We start from the raw sequence: 25138 nt of genomic DNA on the forward strand, positions 1-25138 counted from the left end.
CCATGGCTCCTGGCGGTGCACCAGCTTGTCCTTCAGGTCCATTAGCTTTTGATCTGGGTGTTCCGACTTCATACAAGTCGATGCCTTTTACTCCCTTCTGCCAGGTAGAAGAGGCTGGTCCGGCACCGGTGCCTTTTGACGTCGCTGAGGAGACCTTTGACGTCGGTCGTTTCGGCTGTTCCGGTGGCGCTGTCGGCTTTGCCACCACTCCAATCGACGCCGGCGAAGAGAGCTCGACTTCCCATGGCGCTGAGGGATCTGGCGTCTGAAGAATCGGAAGATCATCATCAGCCGGGGTCTTCGGCGTCGGCTAATTCTTTATCGACGCCGAGGATAGAGGCCAGGTTGCGCTCGAGGAGGAAGGCCCTCAGACTTTTGGAGGAGCAAGAATATCAGAGACAGCTCCTAGAGGAAGGCAAGATCGCAGAGCCCCTGGTGCATTTTCCGGGCTTGGACTCTGCCAGCGGTCTTGATACTTCCCCAGAGGTGGGACTTGGCCTCTCCACGTGAATTCACTGAGGAGGCTGATTCATTTCACTCCGTGGTAAGAAAGACAGTGGACTTTTTAGATCTCCCGTTACCTGCAGCTGAGGTGAAAACCAATATTCTCACAGAGGTTTTACATCCGGCTTCAGCTGCTGCAGAGCCACTCCTGCCGTTTAATGAGTCTCTCACTGAACCGATTATGGAGGTTTGGAGGAAACCAGTATCTTCAACGGCAGTTAGTAGATCAGTGGCGAGATGGTACAGAGTGGCCCCTGGGGATCCGGGCTTCCTCTCTAAGCATCCGACTCCGGAGAGTCTGGTGGTTCAGGCTTCCTGCTCCTCATGTTCAGCTCCTGGTTTGTTCCCTGGGGCTCCTTCAGACAGGGAGTCGAAAAGGATGGAGCAGTCTGCCAAGAAGGTCTTTTCATCCTGCAGTATGGCCCTGAAGTCGGCTAATGCAACTTGTGTGTTGGGGAGATACATTCATGCCTTGATGGATGCTGCTAAGGCTGAGATGCCAGACTTGCCCCAGGACATGCGGGGTCTTTTGACTGATACTCAGGCGGCAGCAACTCAGGTCATTCAGTCAGGGTTAGATACTGCAGATTCAGTGGCCAGAGCAATGGGGACATCCATTGTAACCAAGAGGCATGCTTGGCTGAGGTCTTCTGGTTTTTCCTCGGATGTGCAAACAACTCTTTTAGACTTACCATTTGATGGAGGTAAGCTATTTGGTTCAAAAGCTGACTCTGCCTTAGAGCGCTTCAAAGAGAGTAGGGCTACGGCTAAGTCCCTAGGTTTGCAGGCCTCTGCCACGACCCCATTCAGGTCATTTAGAAGGTTCAGGGGGTTTGGTCGAGGCTCTTCCTTTCGGGGGAGACTCCAGTCTGCAGGCCAGCAACCATCTACTCTTCCCTATAGGTCATTTAGAGGGAGGGGTAGAGTCCGAACCAGAGGAGCTACCCAGCAGCACCCTGCCTCTTCTTCTTTCTCCGGGGGGTGCAACAAGGAAAGCAGCCTTAGTCCTCCATCCATTCCTTCCCATATTTCTCCTGTAGGGGGAAGATTGTTTCATTTTCTCCGCACGTGGAAGCTGATCACATCGGATTCCTGGATCATCAATATTGTGGAGAAAGGTTATGCACTTCCCTTTCGGGAGTTTCCTCCTGCCATCCCTCCACTCCCTCCCTTTGCACGGAAGACCATATCCTGTTGTTGCAACAGGAAGTTCCGACTCTATTATCAAAAGGTGCAGTGGAGTTGGTTCCAGAGCTGGAAAGGGGTCAGGGTTGTTATTCGAGATATTTCCTGATCCCCCAAGAAGGATGGTCGGTTGAGGCCTATCCTGGACCTGAGGGTTTTGAACTGGTTCCTCAAGCAGGAGAAGTTCAAAATGCTGACCCTAGCGCAGGTGCTTTTGGCATTGAACGAAGAAGACTGGATGGTGTCTGTCGACTTGCAGGATGCTTACTTCCATATCCCTATTCTCAAGTCGCACAGGAAGTATCTCCGGTTTGTGGTGGGGACGCAACACTATCTGTTTGCGTCCTTCCTTTTGGTCTTACTTTCGCGCCTCGAGTCTTCACATAGGTGATGGCAGTGGTTGCAGCACATCTCAGTGGGGCACACCAACAAATCAATATCTATACTTTAAAGATAATGTAATATCTTAATGAGGTAAGTTAAAGAATCACAATGAGCTTGACTACAATGCTATTTTAGTCCTCTCCTTTTCTTAAATAGTATGAATAATCACAAAACTGACCAAAAAATTAGACATACACAAAAATACTACTATCCAAACGAAGGGTATATTCATACAAATAGAAGTTTTCATACAAAGAGAATAAACCTTCTTATACACATAAATATATACTTATATACACAAAACATATGGAAAAATAATGAAAAGCCATCAACCGACACGTGTTTCGTCCTGACTGGACTTCTTCAAGGCTGAGAAAATCACAACAAACAACAATCAATACGCAACAAACATATATGTACAATTTTACACAAAAATAGAATATATATATATATACACCTAACATTTATTTTTCCTTTCATTTTCTAAGATAAATAAACAAAGGTTTTTTTGGTCAGTTAAATACCCAAACTATTATATCAACATCCTGTTTATAATGTGACTCAATTTAAAACTAGACAGGAAACTGCCAAAGAAAAAAAGAAAACCACCACCACATATCCTTTTGTGCCAAAGTGTTGTATAGTGGCCAAAAGTGTAACATCAAAGAGACTCCCCATGTCTCCAAACATAAATAAATGAAAACCACCGCAATGATTACACATGCCACATGCAAACCCAAGTATGCAAAATTTTCTCTTTTGTGGACAGTAGATCGCTTCTTGTCGAAAATAACCCCACCTAATGCGATGGTGAGGAGAAAAAGATATCCGATAAGTATATACCTTTGATCATTTACATGTCCGTTATCCTCATATCCCATTTATCATGCACTAAAAAGGCGAAAAGTGACAATTTCATTATCCTCCTTTCGCTCATCAAATATATTCCTTTAGTATGCGAATTTAATTTGTTGTAATGCCCTTACTGACCTGTTTTTAACCACAGTCAATCACCTCTTTTGCCTCTTCAAAAAAAATCTAAACGCTGGGCATCACAGGTCTCTTTCATGTATTGTGGAACCAACTGAAACACAAACAATTGGAATAACTCTAATAGCCTCTCTATGAGAACCACAGTCTCTATAGTTGCTATGGAGTCACCGTCTGCCCATATAATGAGATTTTTTGTTAGCTGTTCCTGTCTAGCTCAGTGCACTAATTACATTCAAACGTGCTATGCTTTCTGGTCTTGGACTAGATCTAATGCTTGGGATTGCATATGGTGTAAGAGTTCATAGTATAGATAAATCTATTCCTAAGCATCATTTTACTCTTATTTTTGGTTGAATATATACTGTATAACTGATTATCTTCTTTAATGCCTTACTAGAAAAAATACTTAAATCTTTGGCATTAAGGCATGATATGTCTGTAGAAGGGCTCAGCCTAAATGCGATGTAGCAAGCATATTTTATAAAGTAATGGGTGCAATTGTCAGTTTATCATATTGAATATTAATATTTGTGCCTGATTACTTTAAGGAACCTAAATGGGCAGAATATTTTTCAGGATCTGGAGTGTCTTTACATCTCATAAAACCAAAATGATCACCCATTGTACATGTTAAACATTGAAGATACTCATTTATTAAGATGTGCATTTCTTCCCAACTAAATTAGAGATGAAAACACTAAAGTTTGCAGTCTTGCTTACCTTCAAGATCATTCATTTATGAACTTCTATTATAACTTCAGAAGTGGCAATTTACTGCAGGGAATGCTAACATAATAATGAGAAAGATTAAGTAAAGATGTATATAACTGTACGTTGTGCAGTCATGAAATGTAAGATCTCAGTTGTGTTGTTTATCTCTACATGTAACTGAGATATTAAAGACAGCAATATTTTTAGACTCTATGAAAAGTCAATATAAAATAAAATGCATTTGCTATTCAGTATTGTATGGCTTAATTTGAAACTTTATTTTAGCATTCTACAAGCATTACTCCATTTATACTTGTCTGTGATTAATGCACAATTTGATTGAGAAGATGGGTGGTTGAAACTGGTGTGTCTCTCTGTTTTTCTCCTATCTATAATGTGCTTTCTGTTCAGTTTAGTTTTTTTTTTTTTTTTTTTTTTAACCTCGAAATTGGGTCAACAAACATTTAAAATTTAAGATAAATTGATTTACATTATTAAAATGTTAAAACAAACTTGTTAAAGTCTGAAAGACTACACTATAATATAAGCTATTAAAAAAGCTAGATAATAACAATAATTTGCATTTGAAGGATGCATAGATCACAAAGTATTTTTTAGTGATGCAAATTTTCTTTGAGAAGGTGACAGTGAAAAGAACTGTATTTTGTGCCACCGCGTTGGACAGCAGAAAATTACATGTGTTAAGTCATGGACCTCTTCTTTGTACAGTAAACATACGCATTGCCATATTTACCACACCATTTCCCTACTGTAATTTTCAAAGGCACCCCCACAGCCTTTCTCTATTTTTATCCTGTTCCCACTTTTTTGGACATTGCCTAGAGCAAGGTTTGAGAGTTAGAAAATGCTACATCTGTGGTGCTTCCATATTGTTATCTCTCCCTCTTCCTCCCTTTACAGCCCAACATACGCTCTCAGTATTGTGCATGGTTTTGCTTCAATAATGAAGGTATGAAACGTAGGCAACATATTTATACTCTAGGAATATCCTGGAATGGTTGTGACCAGGTGTACCAGTGCATGTTCAGGCAGGCTACTAATCCAATATCATTTTGTTGCAATATCCATTTAAATAGATATTTATGTTCCCCATAAATCAGTGGCATCAGTTTATTCATATTTGAGAATTAAAGACTATGAAGAGTCCTAGTTGTCAAGACTATATGTTAAGGTTTAAAAAAGTTAGAATTGCTTATCAAAGTTTTCTTGTCAGCATTAACGGTTTCCAAATCAAGCACATTTATTGGGGCTGATTTGATGGCAATAGAAGTGTCTGGTCAGAGCAATTTATTCTGAGCTGCATCTTCCTGCCATTATTGTAGGGTGGCAAATTAAGTTATATCATAAACAATGCTTAAAATAGGAGCTCATGGTAGGTACTTGTTTGAGAAAACCTGTGACGGGTAACCGTTCCCTCCCGTTTGTTTCTTTCAGGAGCGTGTACAGAAAACCTTTCCTCATCCAATTGATAAATGGGCAATTGCTGATGCCCAATCTGCAATAGAAAAGAAGAAACGAAGAAACCCTTTATCACTTCCAGTAGAAAAAATACACCCTTTACTAAAGGTAAAGTTTACAAATGTGGAGTGATATATTAACATTGTATTTTTCACAATGCTGGTTAATGTTACCTGTTTTACTTTCTTTAATGCATTCGTTTAATGATTGCTGTTTGAAGTAAAATATGATATTTATCATCGGGAACTAAATCATTCAAAGAGCCTGCTGGCCAGAATAATCATTGTTGTAGTCTGATGAGAGATTCGGGCTTGAGTCCTCTCCCTGTGTGCAGCTTCTGAGGTTTTCTCTACAGTTATGACCTTTTCTTGACCTTGGGGATTTCTAGCTACCGGGTTGGGGGGGGGGGGGGGGGGGGGGAGAGGATTGGTCCACACCTTTCTCTGGTTGAGTTAAGAACGTTTGGTCGAAAAAAGCCCTTCACTGAAAAAAACACTTTGAAGGCAGTAGTAGTATGTATTCCATATCCAGAACAATTTGGATCGAAGTGTTTAGTGTCCAAACAGGAGGTTGGATGCCTTTCCTAAGAGGTGGCACTGTCTATCTTGCTAAAGCCCACCCTAACCAGTTCTGCCTCAGGCAGAAGGGGCTTTTCTGCTGAGACACTAACATGTGCATTTACACTATAAAATACTACCTAGAGGAAAACAACTGTGTGGGAATCCTGATCCCTGAAACTCCAGGCGTAGTGGGAAGTGCCAAGTAGGGACATAAGGAAAGGAGTGAGAAATAGCATTTAACTCTGGTGGTTGTCATAAGGCTCTCTACAGAAATTGTGTATTTGCCAAATTTAGGTTTTGATAACGGGCTTTGTTGCTCTGTACTCGTGATCCCATCAGAGGGATTGCCAGAAAAGAAGGCATGGTATTCTCTGTGATAGATACTAATTTTTGCAATACTCTTCTGCAAGGGACCTCAACTTGTGAAATTAGAAAATGCTTAAAAACATTACTTTTTACCCTTTAGAACTCGTTCTGCTTTGATATTCTCTAACTACTTTGACAACTTCGGTGTGTGTCTCACTTAATAGTTAACATAATGTGAACATTTTATAGCACCAGCCCTTAAAATATATGGAGCTGCAAAGTTAGTGCTGCTGTTAGGAACCCTTCCCTTCAAAGAGTTTTATCTGCCTTGGCATGTGCAAAGACCACTGAGCAACCTAGCATATTTTCTGAAGTCTCTATAGACAGGGTTTACAATGATTTTGGTTGCATTATACTCCATAACAAGTACATGTGATTCATTTTATCTGCCACGTTTTGAGATTTCTGTATTGGTAATCTTTTGCAATATTCTGAAACATTAGAAAATGCAGTTGGTCAATAGAGGAGATTGAGGAACTCACTTTTTGAAGTGATTTTATGTACACAGTCTGCTTTCGCTTCATTAAAAAATGACACGGTCTATTTTCTCAGTTCTGCCTTAGCTGAGGGGGTCATCCTCCATGTTTGTCAGTATGAAGTGTTTAGGGAATGAGGTGCACTGGGAGCAGAGAGTGGGCTTGACTGGAGCTGAGAGCTTAGATTGCGTGGTCATGCTTCTTTGGGTAAAATAAACCTTAGTTTTGACACATTTTACAAAACTGGCTAATATGTTGTTGTGTTGACATCTGAACAGAATATTTCAGGAATAAGATTGACTACATGTGATGAATATTATATTCTTCATGTAATATACATAGGACAAAAGCGCTTTAAACACATTTCTGTATATTTCTTCATATGTTCCTATACTAACATTGATGTAATGTATGTTTTTATTTTTTATTTTTGCAGGAAGTTCTAGGTTATAAAATTGATCACCAGGTGTCCGTTTACATTGTAGCAGTATTAGAGTATATTTCTGCAGATATATTAAAACTAGCTGGAAATTATGTAAGGAATATAAGACATTATGAAATCACAAAACAAGACATTAAAGTGGCAATGTGTGCTGATAAGGTAGGTTCTCAGTTCTTTATCCTATATTTATTTAATTAATCATAAAAATTTGCAGTGAAAAGTCTGTAATGATTTACCATTCAACTATTACTTAATGCCAAATACCCATATTCTAGCAGATTCCATTGGGCAAGGTTTAAGGTAACCTCAGTTGTAAATTGTGCTATGTTCATTCTTAACTCTGTATAGGATTTGTGACAGGAAAATGCCATTTTAAGTTTCAAAATAAACACTGAAACACTTTAAAGTTCTTGACCTTTGTACGTTTTTCTTCAGCAAGCTGTACAATTGCTATTTGACCATTTTGCTACTGTAGGAGGTTGTATCTTTTCAGCTAGGAGACCCATTTTCTAAACACCTGTAACACCTATCTATCCCTTAGTCTACAAAAAAATGATTTACATCAGCCACATCACGTTTATTTGCTTCACTAAGTTATAATATGTCTTGGACCCTTTTTGTTTTATGAAAAGCCATTCAAAAATTGTTTTTTTTAAATGTGTTTATTGGGATCAAAGCACTATACCAGGCACAGCAATAAATTACAAGTAAGTCTGCATATGTAGAACATAGACTTTCTTTGCAAATCTTAGCAGTATCCATGTATCATTAGATCTTGCCAAGCCAGAATTATGCAAAGCATCTCAAACAAGCATTACTGTAACCATACTAAAAATAAACATACAACATTTGCGAATGGGTGGCTGTATAGTACCAAACGTTAGACATTCAAAAATTGTTGGGTGCCAAATCTTCAAACATGCAGTCAGTGCACAGCTTGTTAAATACAACACAACAGTCTGCAAACATTGGGTTACTGGTAAGTAATATTTTCCAAGTATTGCTTGACACTGCCAAAACATATTTAGCTTGAAAGTGCATGTTTCGGAATCAATGTGCCTCATATATTCACAAATATGTACCAGGAAAGAAGGGAAAAAAGCATTTTTATGGAAAAATGAATACGTAACATGTTCCATGTCTTAGCTGCTGGTACATTTAGGGGGTTATTCTGACTTTGGAGGAGGTGTTAATCCGTCCCAAAAGTGACGGAAAAGTGACGGATTTACCACCAGCCGTATTACGAGTCCATTATATCCTATGGAACTCGTAATACGGCTGGTGGTATATCCGTCACTTTACCGTCACTTTTGGGACGGATTAACACTCCTCCAAAGTTAGAATAACCCCCTTAATGTCTTGGTACCAAATGTAGTGCATTTCCCCTGGCAACTGAGCAAATGAATACTTTATAAATGTTTATTTTGCCTCCATCATACAGAGTAGTTTAGCCCCGCCAGTTGAGAAAGGCCCAAGGGACTAGATATTTCTATTGTCCCTTCAGCACTTAAACCCTGGCTTGGTTGATGGATTCCGTTATAAAAATAATCAATTTTGTTTCTTTTTTTAACTTCTGTAAAGTAATTTGCAAATATTTAACTCATAGAATTAATCCTCAATGAAAACCCTATCTTCAGAAAGGATCCATTTCTTACTTTGTTGCTGTCACCCTTTGGTTTTAGCTTTACCTGTTTACCCATGCATTAGATCAGTGGTCATGAGCCTTTTTAATGCTGTGCCCACCCAGAATGATAAACAAACTTCCTATTAACTCAGCTCTGAACATAAAAAGAAATAGTGGTAGTAATGGTAAAGTATTTGTAGATGTGGTGCTATGTCGTCAATTGCCTTACTACCTCAAGGCAAAAACAGTATGTATTCCAAGAATACACAACATACAAATAGCCAATAAAGACCACAGCACTCCAGTATGAGCACATAGAACGTAGATGATAGCTTCCAAGTTATAAAGATTTTGAACCAGTCCTTAAAGAAAACAATTATCTTCTTTGTTGCACACTTGTAGTTTATTCACGTCAGCGATAGTCCTTTAAAATGTATTTGTTCATTAACAGCTGTCAGCAGTAGTCCTTCATAGGTAATTCATTTATTAACAGCCAACACGTGTTTCGTCACGAAGTGACTTTTTGAAGGCTGTAAAATATAATGATTATATATACTCTTATTTGGAAAAGAGTTTAAAACACAAGGACATGACATTACCCAACAATCACAAATTGGTGAAAGTAAAGGGGTGCCTACACCACGCGTAAAAGAAAATGTGCCCACACACTCCACACATGGAGATGATTAAAATCCAACCGTCTTTAGTCCGAAGCCATAAGTGATACACCATAATCGTCAAAGAAATGCATTAAATGTATGTAGAGAAACGGAAAATAATAAACCGAAGTGTATAGACTGAACCTGTCCCATGCTGAATTACCAAAAGAGGTTAGTCAGTCACTGATGCAAATTCTGTCAATTTACCAGAAACGTAAGAAATGATGAGTCCATAGATAACGTAGGTCAGTCATATGTGAGAAAACTGAAATGTAATGATTGCATCATTGAGTTGTTATGCTTCCACTGAATATCCATTTTAAAATTACAAACCAAAGGATCTTGTAATCCATAATGAACCAAAAGCTATTTGCCAAAGAGAAATAACAAGTTGCTAGGTAAGTACCTGTGCCTGGTGTAGAATGTAGACTATAGTAATTTCAAATAGTCCAAAAAATTGTTTCCACTACTGTGTCACCAAGGCAGATAAGTTCCAAAACTTCAACAGCATATAACAGAGGTAGAAGTTCACGGGACCATATTAAGTCCCATGTCTATCAGGGAAACAAGTTAAGAGAAGGGAACAAGAATAAGAAATTAATGGTGGTAAGTACCTATACAAAAAGTTCTGCAATTCATCAAAGACATAAAACCCATAATAATGGAATGCGACTCCAAGAATACCCAGACGTGCCCTGAGTGCATTGGAAAAATCCAACTCTCGTAAGCCCATTCCTACAGGAAGCGTGTTTTATCGAATCCTAGTTATGCAGTTTACTAGCGTGAATTATATAAATGTAGAGTCCACTTAGTCACTAATGTCCATATGTGAAACGCATCTCCATGTATACCCAAACGTGCCCAGAGTGCATCGACAAAAGCCAGCGACCCCCTATAAAAGGCCTTTACTTAAAAGAAAATGCGTTTTTCCGAATCCTAGATTTGTAATTTATTGGTGTTAGTCATATACATTTCATTAGCAATATCCATATGTAGCACGAATGTGCTTTCTAAGTATGAAAAAGCATGAACGTGTAAAATCTCATGGTCCAACTGAGGTAGTAAGCACCTTGAAATATGCCCAGACATACCCTAAGTACATAGAACAAGTCAAACGTGTATATATAGAACCCATTCTATTAATGATATCCATATGCAGCACAGATGTGCTCTTTAAGTATGAAAACAGCACACCTGTGTCAACCTTAGGGTCCAACCGTATTGAAAAGTGTGTTAAAATATTCCCAGACATAACCTAAGTATTTTGAAAACGTTAAATATCTTATTGGTCATTGCCTCAAGAAAACGAGTGTTCCGAAGGACTATTGCTGACAGCTGTTAATGAACGAATACATTTTAAAGGACTATCGCTGACGTGAATAAACTACATGTTTGCAACAAAGATGATCATTGTTTTCTTTAAGGGCTGGTTCAATATCTTTATAGCTTTGAAGCCATTGTCTTCATTCTATGTGCTCATACCAGAGTGCTGTGGTCTTTATTGGATATCAGCTCTGAACATATTTAGCAGTCCAAACATTGCAGTTATGGTCAGTTCTGCATTGTATGATCTAAATTAATAGTCATAAATCCTAGAATAATTCTCCGCTGCTTCCATGGATCCCAGAACACCTTTTTCCTTATAGTTTTCTTCCATGTTAACAGCATCAGAAAGTGATCTTTTTCCATGCGGTCAGGTTTCTGTGAGAGGGAAGCCTAACAGATGCCTCATTTCTATGGGGGAGCGCAAAGCGCTCCGTCCCATGCTATAATCTCTCTTTCGGCTTCTAACCACGCCCATGTCACGTCAGTCAGTGTTACTGGTTCGTGGGCTTGCCTTTTAAAATCCGCTTGCTTTCATTTGTGAAAGGCATGCATACGTCATGCCTTTTCCGGTGTTTAGCCCACCTACACTGCTCCGGTAAACTACTGAAACCATTCGAATCTCGATGTTTTCAGCATGGTTTCCGGACTACTTTATCTTTTTATTTTCCACGCAGCACGATCGCGCTGGGGTTTACGTAGCACAATCGCGCTTGGTTTTTCCGTTTTCAATTTCAGCATGATCGCAGTGCATTTTACATAGCGCGAACGCGTTGTGTTTTTTTTCTTGTAATTTGTGTGGCAAGAAAAGTCCGGGTAGAAGTTTACAATGCTAATAGCTCTGACTCTAGCAAATCCGTGACCCGTTCGATTGGAAATGCTTGTTTATGACTGTTGCCGGTAACGCTTCAGTTTGTATTCCTAGAATAGTTTTGCAACATTCATATAAAGGGAAAGAAAGCATGTCTTTTACAAGAACATGAAGATAAAAGGCAGCCTGGTAGGCTTGCATTAAACACGGAAGGAAGAAATAGCCTATCCCGCTAAGAACATGGAAGGCAACCCACCCCACAATGCAATGCACTGTACTGGCAGTTTGTCTTTCTTACCCAGTTCTTTTTTCCACCTCATGAGAGAAGCACCACAGGGCATATTTTGGGTGCATTTTGCCTTTAAAACTGTGTATTTTCCTCTAGTGAGAGTGATGTTAGAAAGACAAGAGGACTGAGAAAGAGAGAAAGTAAAGAAGATCTGAAGGATCAGCTTACAAACCTAATTACTTCTCTCTACTACAGGACCGGTGAAATAAGTTAGTGGAGATAAGTATTACATAAGTGTCATCACTCCGTAAGTCTTTGCAGACTGGTGTTGAGATCTCCAGTAACAACGTTGGAGCCTTTGATGCTGACCTACTTGCTGTCCAAAAAGGGATCTACTTTTACTCATTGTCTACAGTGATCCCATAGTTGTCTTCTGGATGCTGCCTCACATCTCTGACATTGAGAGCACAGAAATCACCAACTCCGCCATGTGATCGACATCAAAGAGAACACCTTTTACCAGCCACAGGTTCACGGCAGGTGCTTCACTGGCAAGGAGAGATCATTCAGAGTCAAGAAAGCCACCATCAACATTGTAGCGAGACCTCTCACCATCAACAGGATCACCATCAGTGTCGAAGAGACAAAGAATGTCTGCCTCCCTTTCACAAGTCTCCCAAGCCTGCAGGTTTCAAGTTCCAATAGTACACTCTGTATACTCGTCATCTTCTTGGGTGTTAAGCTGTACACTTGTGGTAGAACTTTCCATGCAAAGGAAAGAGGTAGGAAGCCTCCTTCATCCCTCCAGGAAGTCGACAGGCTACATCTCCAATCCTGTCACCCTTCTTGTATAGGCCAATCACCTCAATAATACTTTATCATGATCCAGTGCAAACTCCTCAAAGACCTCTGGCCTCGTCTCCACCACAAACAATATGGAAAGCCAATTCTATGTTTCCCATAAGCAAATGGAAAACACTTCCACAGACACCAAGAAGTACATCTCCAGGGTCTTCACCATCAGGAGGCAACAGGTCTTGTACCAAATCAAGATTGCCATGCCCCAGTACTGACCCATCTTCACTATACTCCTGCTCTGCTAGTTCAGTCTCCTTCTGGACTATCTGCAGTAGACTTTATAATCAGCTTTCATGAGGGACGGCAAATGGGGTATTGGCCACCTCTTTCTGTTATTCTGGGGACATTGCAGTATCGAGTAGTACCCAAACCATTGTTACACTTAGTCACATGACTTCTCTAGATAGCAGAAGGGAAGTTTATCACTCCTGCTACAAGGTACTGACACCGCGCCTGCAGAAATAATACAGACTGCCGAAGGAAGGTTCTGAATTTCTAAAGGTAGCACCAGAACCAGATTCTGTATAGACACATCTGTGAGATGAAAACCACCTTAAGCTACTGAATTGGCTAAAAGGAAAGCTAGAGACTGGAAAGAAAATGTGTAGACTGCATCAGCACACTTAAAAACACAAGTGCTACAGCTCTTCTTGGGAGATAACAGTGAGATATAGGATGGAAAGAAATCTTTCTTAGTTGGCCTACTAAAACAAGGGCAACAAGATTGCTTAGAAATGGTAAATGAAGATGCTCTGAAATCTAATCAAGCAATTATTGCTGCTGTAGGTTCAGTAGAATTCTCTGCAATTGGAAATTTCCATGGTTTCTTGCTCAGGCAGAGTTTATGGTTGAGACATTTCACTCTGAAAGCAGGCGCTCAGTGATAAGACTGTTGACCTGCCTTTTTCAGTTACAGCCCCTTTGGCCAGCATTCATAGAAATTCTCCATATGAAAAACAGAGCGCAAATCAAGTTTGTTGGCCTGGGATAGCAGCAAAATGACTTCAAGAACATTGTTCTTTTCCAGCAGAAAGTACTAAATCCAGATTGGCCTTACCAACAAAATACGAGGTCTCCCACAACAATACCATTACAGGTATTAAAAGAGGAAATTGCTGCCTCCCAAAAACCCACATTCTAGAGAGAGAAACTCATCAGGAAATCATCAATGATTATTTAGCAACCTCCTCTCCCCAATAATTACCCACTCCTACGGGGAAGCGGTGCAGTACCACTCGTAAAAGTGGAACGTTACATCAGACAAATGGGTGTTAATTATAAAAAAGGGCTACAGCATCCACTTCTAGGCTAAACACCGACCTATTTAATCAAAAACAACCTCAAATTACCAGCTCCTGGTGTTGATGCAAGAAAGTCACAGTCTGTTGATCAAAATGGTAATAGAAAAAGTACCATCACATCAATGAAACAAATGAGTGCTTGCCAGATATTTTTACGTACCAAACAAAAGGTCACACAGTCCAATATTATCTGGTATTAGAACCATGGTGTCTCAACAGATACAGTCTAAAAGAAAAATTAATAATCACCTTTTTTCCACACCTCAAAAGAAATGATTGCCTCCATTCTATAGGCCTATAAGATGCCTACTTTCACATTCCCATAGGAAAGCACCAAAGAAAATACTTGGGATTCCCTGTTGGGAAGAGCACTATCAATAAGCCGCCCTTCCATTCAGAAGCAAATCCACCCCACGAACATTCTCCAAAGTCATAGCAGTCTTTGTAGAAAATTTCTGAAAAAAACTGAATTTATGTTCACCCACATCTAGATGACTGGCTCATGAAAACACACTCTCCACCAAAAGCAGCTCCAGATTTTTAATTTGTGATATATCTCCTACTAAAATTATCCTAGAAAAATCTGTTCCAAAACGAGTCCAACTCTAACCTAGTTGGGAGCAAAGATAGACATAAGAAAACAAAAGGTGGATTCTTGGGAGGAGAAAGGAGAAGTGCTGGAATCTGAAAAACAGCAAACCAAAACTCACCAGTTTGTCTCACTACTAGGGTCCATGTCATATTGCATTTACGTAGTCTCAGTCAGAAATATCTAGAAGATCAGTGGTATTAAAATTGATGTATGCAAATGATATTTTGATGTTGGTGAGGGACCCTGAACCGATCCTGAATCTGGTTTTCAGTGAAATAGTGGCGGGTGGTCCAGCTTCATGATAAATTGGACAAAGTCGGCCTTAATGTCGCTGACCAAAAAGCAACTCTCACTGAGCTAGGCTATGTAATCACATGGCCAACTGAACCTATACAATACCCGGAGATTCAGTATCGGTGTGATATAGATACAATTGTCAGAGAGAATTAGGGGACTTTCTTAAATTCCCTGCCTGCATCAGTAGAAAAATTATGTAAGCTGTCACGGTCTGTGACCGACTGAATAGCATTGATGAAGATGGTCATACTGTCCAGACTTTACTATTTATTTGAAAACCTTCCAGTCCATCTGAGAGGGGGTTCTTTGGGAACCAAAGGCCTTGATGATAAGATTGACATGGATTAGTAGACAGCCGGTAGATAATATGGCACAAATTACGTGACCCTAGTGATTAAGGGCCAGATGTAGGAAACTACAATTTTGCGACTTGCAAATTGCGAGTCTGACCGACTCGCAATTTGCAACTCGCAAAATTGTATGCAGAAAGGTGTCTCAGACACCTTCTGCGACTCGCTATGGGGTCGCAAAGACCCACCTCATCAATATTCATGAGGTGGGTAGCAGTTTGCGACCCCATAGCGAGTCCCTGCACTCACAGGGATGGTGGCCTGCTGTAGTCAGCAGACCTTCATGTCTGTGACTGCTTTGTAAATAAAACAGTTTTTTTTTTTTTCATTTTGCAGCCCGTTTTCCTTAAAGGAAAACGAGCTGCAAAATGAAAACTAAACCGAAACCATTTGGTTTCGTTTTTTTCAGAGCAGGCAGTGGTCCATAGGACCACTGCCTGCTCTGAAAAAATATTTTTTTCGGCATTCACAAAGGGGAAGGGGTCTCATGGGGACCCCTTCCCTTTTGCGAATGAGTTACCACCAGTGTGACACTGGTGGTAACTGCGAGTTGGTTTGCGACCGCATTCGCGGTCACAAAGCAACTCTGAATGGCGATGCGGTCGCAAATAGGAAAGGAACACCCCTTTCTATTTGCGAGTCGCATCCCCAAATTGCGAGTCGGTACCGACTCGCAATTTGGGGATGAGCATCGCGTTCGGCCTTTTGCGTGCTGCAAACTGCGTTTTTCGCAGTTTGCGACATGCAAAAGGCTTCGTACATCTGGCCCTTAGTGTACTGTTAAGTATTGCAGGCACATTTTGCTCACTATTGGATTAAAAGTTGTAGACAGGCACCACATCGTAACTAAGAAGCGATATTGGTCCCCCACAGACTTCTCTGTACAGTGCTGTTCCGACCACCAAGTAGAGAGATTTGCACAGTGATATGCACCACCTGGACATGGTATAAGCTTTCTAAAATAGTTGGTATTGAGAGAGTATATGCACTGTTGATGCCTTTGGCAGACTACCCCTGCATTGCATTGACTGTGGAGAAGGGTCCCAAACAGCAACTGCAGTGGACCTCTTTAGTGATGACAAATGTAAATCTTTTGAACAGTGTTTGGGCAAGTCAAGGGTGACTATAATTGATGTAATAACACATCATAGACTAAAATCCTCATTCAGGCAGTGCTATGGGGGCATGGCTAATGAGCCACTGACATAGTAACTACTTACAATGATTTTATCTTATCCTTTCCCTAACAGAATATTGACCAGAATGTATAAATATGCGGCAAGAGAAATACCTAACAAGGATGTATATGTAATAGGACATGGGAAAGGGAATTAAATATTTATTTAGCTGACACCCTATCGTCATATTGCTGAGGGACGACAGTGGAAGCGTCTGTCAGTAGAATATTTAGGTAGATACACTTAAAATATATACACCAAGCTTGCTTTACACTGATTAGCATCAGTACATGATTTGTTTAAAAAAAAAAAAAAAAAGTGCCGGGGCCCTCATCAGAACGCCACTGCAGCTTGCACCACCCATTGCTCCTGCCAGCACTGCCAATATCAGTACCAACACAACTGCTAATCACCACACCCGTACAAGGGTGAAAATTGAGTGTGTCCCAGGCCCACAAAGCTATACGAATGGCCTGGGCAGCAGGTACTAATCACTTTAAATATATATTTATGGGCAGGCACTGGAATTATGCGATTCTTCGCCCACAACGATTTTAGCATAATTATAGATTTACTGCATTTGCCATATAATCCATAATCTGCAGATTTTAACAAAAAATTGTTTCTAGCTCAAACAAATCAAGTTACGAAAAATGTGGTGACTCGCGTTCCAGTGCCACCAGGCTTTTTTTGCAAAGGCTGACTGGTCATCTTTCAGTTGCTCATTGCTTTATTTAGGTGTTAAATTGATACTAATTAAGGTGAACTATTTTCTCAGACTCTGTTACCAGGATGAAAAATGACAAAATAAGGAGGTAATGCCATCACAAAATGTGGGGCATAATTTGCCTTTTCTTGCCGCATAATTTAGTTAATCCTGTCAAAAAAGTTGGTCCTTCTCTGCCCCATAATTCCAGTGGCCCTGTGGTTGTTGAATAAATACGCAACTGAGATTGTGCTCATCTGTAAATTAGGCAAACGGTGCCACCATGTGGCAGACTGACCTAAGTGCCAGTGTTAACATTTAAGTGCTTGTGCTAACCACAGGAAACTACTGGCTCAAATTAAGCCCTGGTTAGCATTGTGCTTTTTGGGATGTTGCTAATGCTAGTGCTGCTATGGAAGGTAAGCAGATACACTACGTTTGACATGTTTGTGCCCACAAATGATATTATAATGGCAGGAGAATAAAAATACTCTAGATGAACTGATTGAGTGTGATCTGGAGGCAACGCCTATGATAGTCCTCCTAGGGTATGGTATGCCAAGGAGGCTCATAAACACTGTCATAGATTTGTGGCTTTGTCTCGACTGTTGGGCAAGTGCAGAGTTGACAGTGGGGAGGCTAGCCGACCTAGTAAAAGCAGCTGGAATGCAAATCTGTCGGCATGCCACACTATATTACTCTATGCTCACTGCCACCTAGGGATATCTAGCCACCATTGCAGGCGTATGTAGCTTGCATAAACGAGGAACCATAATGGACATTCACAGACATTGCAGGACGTTCCCCATTAATTGTTTCAGAGTGTGTCACTGGGGTACTGGCGCATATTCACTGCTGTGATATACTTGACTGAAACGGTCTATTCTTGTCTTAAGCGTTTTGTAGGGATATAGACCGACTACAAGACACACAGAATAGTGATGTTTGGTAAAAATATAGCAAACTAATTGGTTTCTGTCAATGTTATGATGCAGACAAATCCTATTTGCTGATGTATTCTTGTTTCGTTCTGTTTGGAAAATAAAAATACAACTAATACAAAACCCCACAGGTGTGTTTTAGGACATCATAATCATAGTTGAGATGCCAGATGGTGAACTCCAGGCATTATCCCAAAAAAAGAACCACATATATGACTGTTTGTAGTGCAGGGCTGTTATGAGAACACATCCTTTCTTATATGTGAAAAATTGTTCATGTCATTTGCGTTTAAAACTCCCTCAGCACAGTCTGTCAAACCTGTTAAGTCTCTGGACCCTGAGAATACTGGAATTTCACTTGAGAGAGTGCGTAAATCTATGGAAGTCAGATCAGCCTTTGTACTGTAAAGTCCTGGTTAAAGGGTTCTATCTTTGAAACAAAGCCTGGCATGGATAGATAGGTGGCATTTAGAAACATTGCTGTGTTTACTTCTGTTGGAATGCAATCCAACTACATGGCTCCAAGAATCTCTACTGCCCTATATATATATTTTTTTTTTGCACACCTCTGTGTTTTTTTTCCCCCAGTGAGTTGTCGTGCAAAGCAACTGGAGGTTGTACGTTTTTGTCTAAACTAGGGCTGTGTGTTGATGCCCCAGGGCAGCCAGGGTGCACCACTTACATGCCTGAGTAACGTCTGCTCCCTTAAGGGGCTTAGGCCTTTTTACTTATAGAGGGTGGGAGTAGCTAAACATGCTCAACCAAACAGCCCATTATTATTCTTCCATCCTGTTAGAACAAAGAACACGTTAGAAAGGGCCTCATGTATGATGCAACTGGGTTGTAAAATGAATATCTTCCTGACTACCCCCGAGACCAAAAACCTGCACTGTCCATACATTATAGACCCCCCTCACCACAAACATCTAGCACAACCAATATCATGCATATTTGGAATTTAGCAGACATTCAGATTCAGATTATTAATATGTTTGAGTCATTTGCCTATAAAACTCCAGGCACCGAGATACATAAAAAGAAACACTCAAATCGATTAAGATTCGCAATAGTGACTTAAATATTACAATTTAAAAACATTTTATTCCTTTTAAGTTAAAATATGGTTTCACTTTTACAGAAATTATAAATCCCACAACACCCTTGAGAACACCTCGAAAGTTTGTGTGTGCTAAAGAACTAACTAAACTGTTGACTATGAATTCCATATTTTACCAATAAAGTCTGTTTTGTATAGCTTGTATTTTTTATTGTACTTCCATAAAAAAGGAACAAAACATTAGACACAGTATTCAGCTCAGAAATTACAATTATTACTAAATTAACTTAACCTGCGCATACAGTCAGGACAGCACTTCAAAGCTAGCCACATAATCTCTCCACTGTTCTCTTCGTATTCTGCTTCACTATTGCAGTAACAGTGCTAACTTGTGCTTGATTGTGAGGATAGCAAGAACTATGCACTTAGTATACAGTAACATTCTCCTCACTTTTTTTTTCACCCTATCTGCTCCAATTCTTCAGGGTCAGCCTTTGCCAACAACCCTTTTAAGAACTTTTTCCACCAATTCAGGAATTCAAGAATTCTGTTTTGTAAAAAAGTATGACAAAACATTTTGTATTCAAGTTACATAATCTGTTTCTTTCCCGTACAAGTGCCTAGAGCTCTGCAAGAGAATCGCTGGCATTACAACCTGTCCTTAGATTTAGTACCTTAGATCTTACTTGAGGGTCAAGTAAGATGAAACAGTTGTGATAGACACTGTCACTTCCCAATAGTGCTAAAATAAATAAAATTGATATCTTATTTGAGAGAGATTCATAATCCATTTTGGAGAACAACTTCAATGCAGAAAGTCTTAAAGCTTTCATCAGTGGATCTTGACTAAAGGTCAGTCCACTTTCACTTCCCAAGGCATCCTCCCAGCAAAGACAAAAAATGTTAATTCATGTTCGCTGCACCACAATTTTTGTATGTATCTCAGAAGATGGCCTCCCACCTGTTCATCCCAGAAAGTGAGCTTTATTTACTGGCAAATACCCTTTATCAACAATCCCTTTGAAAGATTTAGGGCATGATCCTACATGCACCTTTATTAGTTACACACAGGCAAGTGTGCACATGCTGTCTAGAGCTATTACTTCGGATCCACAAAAGAACCATTAGTGGGACTTTCATTTCCATGGTCTTCATTAAAGGAAAAAGAAAATATTCCCCAAACCTCCAATTAAATTTTACTAGAGAGCCCGTGGTTGGTAAAGCTATGTTCTTTAAAGCATGTATATGATCTTTCCAATATAATGTTCTACTAAATAATATGCTCATATACCTATAGGAGCCAACCTCTTCCACTTTACCATTGTTTAAAACCCAGGAATTATTTATTTATTGTTTACCAAAACCCATAATTTTAGTTTTTTTCATTATTTACCATCATAAAATTGGTTTTACAAAATCAAATTAAACAGTTAGGTTTGCACTGTAATCCTGCCGCTGTATAATCCAGAAGGATTAGATCAATTGCATAAAGCAACCAAGGCATGCAGACATCTCCTGTTTTCAAAGAGGATGGCTTAGACCATTGCGGTGTCTCAGGATGAGCCACTAAGTAACCCCCAAATAGACAGGGGGGGCAGTACACATTCCTGCTTCAGACCATTATATATTGCTTGTCTTTTGGACAGTCTGCTAGAGCGATCGAGCTCTGTCTGACCCCAATTTGATGTATGCAAGTCCTTATTAAGAGGGAGTCCTTGGGGTATTTTCTGCAGTTCTAATCTATTCCCCTGTTGGCTTGAGTTCACTGAATCAAAAGCTGCGCAGACACTAGTGAAGCAAAGAGTTGTCTTTTATTCAGCTATTTTGACTTCCGCAATAAAGCCCACAGCACAAAACAGTGATTAGTGGTGGAGTGGCCTTCACAGAATCCTGATTGTTCTAAAAGTGAAAGATTTGAATCAAAGACCCACACCTCAAATGGATGCAACAAAATAGTAGGACATTTTTTATAAGTAGCATGCGTAAAACGTAACCTGTAATTTTTGGTATTGGTATTGATCCCCTTTAACATGATCTTTTTCATCACAGCTCTACACCATGAATCGGAGGTAGGCCCAATTAGAACAATCCATTTGAAAAAGTGGGACCAGAATTTCTACCCAGCAATTTACATTTGTCTTTAAAATGATTGCAGGAATGTTGTCTGGACCTGTTACTCTATTTAATTGTAAACGTTTAACTGTATCTCTTATCATATATACACATATAAACGGTTCAGCATTTCTGGATTATTAATGGGATGTACAGGGATAGCTTCAGTTTAAGAGGACCACACAGGTTGTTCAGAGATAAATGAAGCCCATTGACCCTCTAGAATGATGCAAACCAGAGAATTTAGACTAGAATTTAAGAGTTCACTAACTGCCACAACCTATTTGATTACCATTCTATGCAACTTGATACATTTGACCCTATTAAGAATGAAAATAATAAACTTTCTAATCTAAGAGTATTCTTATATTCTATTTGTGCTTTCTTTACTTAAGCTTATCAGTAGGTATGTGATAATGCCTAAACGTTTTTGCTCTTCTCTGTATCGTACTTTTTGAACTTTGATAAAATGAATTAGAACCAGTTTGACTTGGGAGTCACTGCAAAATAATGCCCATTGCGATTCATCACCTGCAGACATGCTAGAACATTATCCAGAAATGTACAGTACCTGAACCTTTTTCAAAGGCTGTTAAAGTCTGGATATGAGATACATTCAAACACATGGTGATTCGTCTGACATAGTTGACCCTGAAAGGGAGAACTCTATTTACGGTCCAGGGCATCTCCAAGGAAAGAGTGGTAGAAGTAAGCCCATGACCATTTCCTTCACATTACAGGATCTTGCAGTTTTCATAAAAAGCAAATAGGTGTTTTAAAACAATCACATTTGAGCATATTTGGTGATCGAAATAAAATGTACGCCTAACTGGAGAATCATAAGCAAACCATACATTCAGATAAATCAGCTCAGTTCTTGCCATCCAGCTGTAGAATTTCCCATCATGCCATTCTTTACTTTAGGTAACAAGGTTCTAGGTCTACCCTGCATCAGTATTGATCAACGAAAATTACCCCAAATGATTTCACCAAGATTCTGATTGTAGTGATCTCTCTTTCCCCACGAGTGTTGTCAGGAAGTGGCCTACTTCAAACTGTTTTCTGCAAGACGTTTACTGATAGATGAGCAGAACACAAAAACCTATATAAAGTTGGAATATTTGGCATAAAATGTTCGTGCCAGCTAAGTAGTTAAACATGTTATTCACACTACTTACTTGGATCATTCATGAACCGGTAATCCATTAACAATCAAAGTCTGAAAAGTGAGACTTGATAGACGTCTTTGACTTTAAAGATTCCTACCTTGATTTAAGACATGTTTCCCAATACAGCTTCTTCTGACTAACACAGATCATATTGTCCCCACCGGAAGCCTTACCACAAAAACATAGTTTCACTTAAGATTTGTAATGCAGCCTTTCCAATTTTTCACATCGGAGGGAATTGTTGGAAGTACTCCTAAAATTTTATCTGTGTATGTTCCATCTCTCTAGATCACGTCACTGTTTAACACAAAATTGTATTGCCTAGAGAATAGAAGCACTATCTTTTGTACAGGTTGGGAAACTAAATTCTCTCTCTCTCTCCTCTCTCAAACAAAGGTTCAGTCTTAGATTTGCTCACTTACCTCCTCCTCCACATATAAGGCCCCAGTATCTTTAGTACCAACTGCAAACATTGGTGGGGACAGCATTCTACAAATCAAAAGCCGCATGGATAATACTCCCATTTTTCGTGCACAATTGTCCCCCCAATGAGAAGTGCAAGTCGCTCTACTTTCTCTACCCCATGACTGATATTGGTACTTTTATTAGCTTATCTGGACACATTTACACCCAAATGTTTTACACTAGCTTTTGCCCACTTGATTTTAAATCTCTGAGAATGGTTGTTAAAACATTTGGGAGGTGGAAAATAATTTCTTATTTTCCCAATTAACTTTATTTCCTAATGTCTCTACAAGTATGTTCGACATCTGAGAAGGTTTTCAATTTGATTCTCTAGATCAGAAATTAGCGTTACTATGTTATTGCATAGGAAACCATTTTACGTTCCTTACTGCCATACTTTCTCTCAAGGTTCACCTGATTCTGGTTAATAGCCACTAAAAGCGACTTATGTTATGGTTAGGATAAAAAAATAAAATTAGGGCTGTGTGGCAGCCGTATTGCCAACCTGATAGCTGTTGTGGACATCAAAAGTTTAGTACCCAATTATAAATCTTTAAAAAATTGAAGTGCTCCAGAGAGCCACATTTTCCTCACATGTTGCCAAGACAATGCAAGATTAACAAATCACCACTCATCTTGGAATAAATGCAATAACCATATATGTTTGTTAAGCTTTACAATATTTCGCCAAACATGATTGCATTGTGTGCAGGTGTTAACAATAACTACATTTTGTGTTCAGGTGTTAATGGATATGTTCCATCAAGATGAGGAAGATCTTAGTATGTTATCGTTAAATGATGAAGAACCTTCCACATTGGGAGAACAGACATATTACGACATGGTCAAGTCCTTCATGGCTGAGGTTCGGCAATATATAAGGGAACTTAATCTTATTATCAAAGTTTTTAGAGAACCTTTTGTCTCCAACTCTAAATTATTTTCACCTCATGTAAGTATATCAAACTTTGTATATCATGAATGTTTTTGTTTGGCAGTTAAATTCGATCTGCTTTGAGGTATGCTTTCTGAATATTTTTATTAAAATACCTTTTCATAATAGTAAGCCATGGCTAGCATTTCTTGCTTGGTGCTGCCAAACACAGACAGTTGTTAAAAACTCTGGTGCTTCAGTCTTTCCCTGTGAAGCCCAAACACAGGCAAAATGATCTGGAAAGATGAGCACATTTTTAGGTCGCTCGCACAAGCGCTGTGACCTGTTGTAAGTATTGTGGAATTTTAACCATCCCCACCTTACGCCCATCACTTTCACTTGTTTGTTGGTGTGTCTTTCAAATATCCCTTGATGTCATTGGTAGTTGCTTTATGTTTGTCCCTCATTGGGGTGGTTTTGTTACCACCTTGCTGACTGACCTCATTACATGGATAATTGCACGATTGCCGATCTGCTTCAGTGTGAGTGAACTATTTTTTTCTTTTGTCTCTCCCCTTCGTGCGCCATGGCACTCGCAGCACAAACAGCGCAAACTCTTTCGGCGGTATTGGAGCACTGGTCAGATTGTTCACACTGTTACCTGTTCAGTCATTTGTTTTGGCTGTTCCTTTCACGCTCCATAGCTTTCCCAAGAACACTTATAATTGATAAATGCTTCATTAAAAAACGCAGCAATCCTAAACTTGGGTCTCTCAGCATAGCGAGAGAGCCGATACTACAATATTCAATACACTCGGAAAAGTCACCCCATAATGCCTTGCGAGCATTCTTTTTCAAAACACTTTTTCCCATATGAGACCACCACCAAAACATTCAGCATGTCGCACTCTTTCTGTGTAGGTTGTCTCTGGGTTCCCACACTAGGTTAGTGGGGACCCCAAAATAATAACCCCTCCCAGCATTCAGTCCCTTTGTAAGCTCTTTTATGGCTGGAACTTTGGTCTTACAGCTTGGAGTAGTTTGTGTTCTAAGGGCCTTAGTATTGCAATTAGTTTACTAGGTAAAAAAATGTGTAAGGCCCTATGCCCTCTAGAGGCTAAATATATGGTTGCACTACATTACTTTGTGCCGTTCTAGTTTCATGTGGTTATGTTTACCAAGACAGGGCAAATTTGCTTTTCTGTCTTAGGTACGTTCCACAGGGGTACTTTTACCCCTGGGAGCTCAGCTGTGACAGCTTTTGGCTCCTGTGGTACAGGCTCCACCCTGGGGGTGGTATCCTCCCTCAGAGGAATGTGGTCCTTAGTGGGAGGGTGAGCAGTGGATTATTTGGTATCCTGCTTGCCTGTGTTTTTCGGAGTGTCCTGGGTCATTATTCCAGGCTGCAGGGCTCCTTCCCCACTTTGCTGTTTATTCTGCTTGGAGATTAAAGGGAGTAAATGTTTGGGGATGCCCAGCATGGCTAAGGATG

The 25138-nt window shown here is 39.8% G+C and overlaps 1 protein-coding gene across 1 annotated transcript in view; it reads left to right on the top strand.

Moving 5' to 3' along the window:
- SOS1 (SOS Ras/Rac guanine nucleotide exchange factor 1) overlaps positions 1–25138 on the top strand; it is a 453501-nt gene that overhangs the window by 57145 nt on the left and 371218 nt on the right. Inside the window, exons 3-5 of the mRNA XM_069235148.1 lie at positions 5233–5364; positions 7095–7259; positions 23515–23724. Of these exons, the coding sequence (XP_069091249.1) occupies positions 5233–5364; positions 7095–7259; positions 23515–23724 (507 nt within the window). The remainder of the gene's footprint in view (positions 1–5232; positions 5365–7094; positions 7260–23514; positions 23725–25138) is intronic.

The sequence above is a fragment of the Pleurodeles waltl genome, chromosome 5, assembly GCF_031143425.1.
Source record: "Pleurodeles waltl isolate 20211129_DDA chromosome 5, aPleWal1.hap1.20221129, whole genome shotgun sequence".
Classification (NCBI taxonomy): Eukaryota; Metazoa; Chordata; class Amphibia; order Caudata; family Salamandridae; genus Pleurodeles; species Pleurodeles waltl.